At 39.7% G+C, this 4687-nt stretch overlaps 1 protein-coding gene across 1 annotated transcript; it reads right to left on the bottom strand.

Moving 5' to 3' along the window:
• Positions 1-639: 639 nt before the first annotated feature.
• Positions 640-4332, bottom strand: cnpy1 (canopy FGF signaling regulator 1). The gene is made up of 3 exons (XM_035670863.1): positions 3627-4332; positions 1466-1562; positions 640-808 (listed from the first exon to the last, which is right to left on the bottom strand). The coding sequence occupies exons 1-3, from the start codon at positions 3948-3950 to the stop codon at positions 768-770; spliced, it is 462 nt and encodes a 153-aa protein (XP_035526756.1). The 5' UTR covers positions 3951-4332; the 3' UTR covers positions 640-767.
• Positions 4333-4687: the final 355 nt, after the last annotated feature.

Below are 4687 nucleotides of genomic sequence, written 5' to 3'. Positions count from 1 at the left end.
TTGATCTTTTATATATTTTTTATATATATATAGTTTTTTTTATATATATATATATATATATATATATTTATATTTTGTTCTTAATAACAATAATAATAGTTTTGTTCTGATTCTGATTCTGATATATCATCAATTAATTTAAATAATTTTATTTTAATTTCAATTCATTGATTTATCATGTAGTTGTATAAACATCAGAAAATGCAACATGAGAAAATGAAACATAGCTGTTTGCAGAGCCTAAGAAAAACCTGAACTCAAATCTTTTTGTCCGACCAACAGCCCAAAACCCAAAGACATTCAGACAGAAAACAGAGAAAAGCATTTGAAGCTGAAACCAGAAAATATTATTTCTACTGATAAATGGATTGGTTGACTAATTGTCACAGCTCTATGCAGAATGCTAAATTTCCAGCAGCTCAAAGCTATAAATTCACACTGACTGAAAGCATGCAATGACAGCCATTGCTTCATTAATGTGCTCGGTTTGTAGGTCTGATTATGGTTTGTCAGACCAAGAAGAAGTCACTGTTCACAAAACTAATAAGAGCCAGCAGCTAACAACAATCTGGTCTGACATAAGCGAGCGGTGTGCAGGAGCATTGGTTTCAAGCCAAACAAAAACTAATGCGCACAATATGGTTTTATCAAGATTTGTTCTTTTTATTTATTTCAAAATATTGTCAATTATTGGTTAAAAACTGATTCTGTTGAAGGCCTCAAAAAAAGCTGGTTCCACCTTCGTCCAGTGGAAATGTGAAATGACACTATAACTCCTCGTTTGTGTGACTGCTGTCTTTACAGTGTTCTGAAATCAAAAACAGAGAGACAGAAAGTATAAGCAAGTGTGCTGAGGTTGATGAATTTAATTTGCTGTTGAAGAGGGGACTATTATGCACTCTGGATGTGAGTTTGTGTGACTCACTATTAACACACTCTTAAGACTCAGCCTGGAGCAGTATTGTAGAGCCGTCTCAGTGTTATTTTCCTTTGTAATAAACAATGATTACAAAAAAATGGTTCAGCTGTTCAGCTGCACTGGCAGTGGCTTTTAGCTGATTTAGAGATTCTAACAAAATGGCCTCTCTCTCATCTGTGCTGTTACATAAGGCTCTGGAAGCCCAACAGCGAACAGCAAGCAATAAGATGTTTAGATGAAATATGAGCACACTGTACAAAGACATCTCTGTATGTTGTAGTAAAGACAAATTCAGTAGCAAGTGGCCAGATTTGAAGCATGTGAGGTAATTTACCAGTGTTATTGTTAGGACAAAAACACAATCTTTGGATTCATTTATTCAGCTAAAATTCTCCATGGATTTCTGAATCTTTTTTCAACAACGCAGAGCCTTTGCTCTAATTGATTCCACTCGATGTGAGGGCTGATATGCTGCGTGAAAGGAAGGGGAGGCAAACATAACACAACCAAATCTGCGGTAGAGAGCATGTGAAGAAGCCATGGTACCTGAGACTCTGTTGCATAACTCCTCGTGCACATGCTCTGTGTCCCGGCTGAACAGAGAGATGATATCATCCTCCAGCTCCTCCACCACTGTCTCACACTGAGAGAAAAACACAAACACAGAAGAAAGACTTGGCCTGGGGGAGACAGAGCTGAGGCGGCTCGGCCATGCATACACAACACGTTGTCTTTTTGCACAATGGCGGGCACGCCGCTTGCAGGGCGGTGACCATGTTTCCCCTCTCTGTTCCAAACTACCATTTTGACAAGCCGATGGTTACATTGCTGAACCACAACTCCTCAGATTCACTGGGATATTTCCTTCAACCACTGATTCCAGTTCAGATTGGTTTCGGCAGGAAGTCCTGGAGAGAATTTTGATCTGTTTGATCACTTAAATTACTTGTGATGTGAATTTTAGCTCTAGTATATTAAACAAACTGAGCACCAGGATCAGGTTCTAGCTGGAAAAACACAGAATCCTGAATCCTAAATATAGGCAGAGGGGGCAACCTCTTTTGCTAGGGAAACCTGGCCATATAGACAGCGTATGTATTATACTAGAATGTTATATTGACATTGTCACATACAGCACAAATACATGATTGGCATAACATTATGTAAAACACAGGTTGTATTCAAGTCACTCTTGACTTGAATGTGGCAGAGCTAGCAGCTGCTAGCTTTCATTTGTAGACTAGTTACAACCCAAGAGTTTACTGGGTGGACATTTACACAGCACTAAATCCCAACTGGTACTGCTATAGAGATTAATAAATATTTATACCTACTGACTGAACCAACGGACAAAACTAGCTTGCTAATATATGACACATTTGGTTTAAGAGGTAAGAGAGCAATGTGGTAACGTAGCTCATCTGAAACTGGATGGAAATGTCAGCATGGGTTGCCAGGTGTGCTGTGTGTCAGGACACACCATGACACGTTAGGAAGACTATATTTGTCCATGCAAGTACACTCTGACTATCAGTGAATATCAGGAAAAAGACTCAAAAAATTCAAGAAGTGGGCACTAAAACTACAGACAGAGACCAAAAGTAAAGTATGTATATATGTGTTGTTTGTATAGATATGTATGTATGTATTTTTCCATCTTTACACATAGTCAAACAGCATACATTACCAGCATAAATGAAATTCTATATTTAAATACAGTAACTGACATAAATTAAAAGCAGAGTTTGTAAAATAAATAAATAAAAATTATATTCTAGTCAAAAACTGCAAACACATGATAATAATAATAATGACATGCACTGAGAAGATTTTAAATTACTTTTTACAAAAACAAGACAATATAGTGAACCTCATAATAATGTTATGCCAATAACAATTAAAATAAGGTTGGTTAGGTTACCATAAACAGATACTTGCGTCTTACTGCAAACTGCATCAATAATATTAATATAATAGTTAAACAAACACACACACACACAGACACACACACACACACACACACACACACACACCGACAAAACCTTTCTAGCTTCCTAAAATTATTTTTGTTATATTTGGAAGCTATCTCACAGCAAGGGAAGTAGAAAAAGAGGAAGCCTCATTACATCACAACACCAACCTTCTAATGCGGTTTGGTGCCAATTCTATTGAAGCCTATGGGAGGCTAAGCACACTTTAAAGGGTGAAATTAAAATGCACACTGTGGGAAATTTTAAAATAGCTGAGGATAAATATAGTGAACAAAATCAACATATATGTTGTTTTATATATCTATAATCATCTTTGGATAATCTCTCAAAGGCTTCAATAGAATGAAGTTATGATATAATGACTCTTAATATAAAGTCTCCTTGTCTTACAGTAGCATTACGAGAACCTTGCAATTCTTCCTATTTGCACAGTTGATTGCTTTTGATTGGACAGTGATATAAATGTTTCCTAGCAACCAATACCAGCAAATACATGCCTTCCATTTTAATTAAGCAACCCAGTTCAGTAAATGACAGCCAATAGTTACTGAGAACTTAAAAGGACTGAAAAGGACCTTACACACAAATGTTATGAGGGATTAAGCCGGTTTAACCCAGTCGTGGGTCAGTAATTATTCCACAGTTATCATTAGAGATTACAATTCTATTACAAATACAGTCAATTCTATAGTTGAATTATGCACTTTTGCACTCACTGCAAATTTCAGGGCGTTGGATGCCTCAGGTCCGTTGAACTGGAAGTTCTTAAAGTCAGGGAAGTCCTCGGTGGTGCCGCTGCTCCTGGGAGCAAACCTCATGTACTGTTTGAACTGGGTGTCGGGGTCCACATGTAAGGCGTAGTCGGTCATGCTGTTGCACACCCCATCCAGGAGTTCGCTGAGGTGAGTCTCTGAGCGAGCAAGAGGTACCTGGCCACACAACCGAGAGAGAGGAGGAGAACATGGGACACGAGACATTGAACTGTTTGATGGCTGGTGCCCCGGGCTCCAGTCTGGCCTAGATCTTTTGTCCCATGACATTCCTCTTATTTTCCAATACTAACTCAAAGTGAAAGTTGGGTGAACACATGGTAGATCAAGCTGTAAAAATGGGGGAAAAAAATAAAATTAACCTAAAAATATATTAAATGTACACTTCCAAATCTGAGCACCTGTGTCAATGCAATGGAAACCAAACAACACAAGGATAACTCATGATGAGGAAAAAAAAATCTCTTTATAAGCCACTTTGCTGTTGACAATCCTCCTCAGAGTCTGGGTTGCCCCACTGTCAGCTGTGTTACACCACAGGGCTCTGTGCAGGTCAGCAGGGTGACCTCTTGTTTCCGTTGTGTTTTCTCCATCCTCACTAACAAAAGTCACCCTCAACTCTGACTTTTAACCTGCGTGCATACCCTCCCCACCTCTCCATCCATAGTCCACCATCCTCTTCCTGTCCCCCTCTTTGAGGACAAAACAGCGAGGTGGTGGTGTCTAGACGGGTCAAGACAGGTGCAGTGCCTTGCTCCCACCATCCCTGGAAGGAAATCGGGTGACAGGGGTGACGCCCAGGAGGTGAGGGGGTGAGGATGGGGCGGTGAAAAGGGCGAAAGGGGACACGGGGGGTTGGTTTACTGAGAAGTATGGTTGGTGGAGGAGATGGGAGAAGCAGGAGGCCTCAACAGAAGCCAAGTCCAGGGTAAACAGCTCATCTTCTAAGCCCCCGCACTGCTTCTGCTGCTTCTTCTTTTTGGACCATTCATTCCCCCTCCATCCTC

The sequence above is a fragment of the Morone saxatilis genome, unplaced genomic scaffold (assembly GCF_004916995.1).
Source record: "Morone saxatilis isolate NCDOM2014 unplaced genomic scaffold, NCSU_SB_2.0 Contig23, whole genome shotgun sequence".
Classification (NCBI taxonomy): domain Eukaryota; kingdom Metazoa; phylum Chordata; class Actinopteri; family Moronidae; genus Morone; species Morone saxatilis.
Note: the sequence above shows the minus strand (reverse complement) of the source record. Positions and strands in the feature narration are given on the sequence as shown.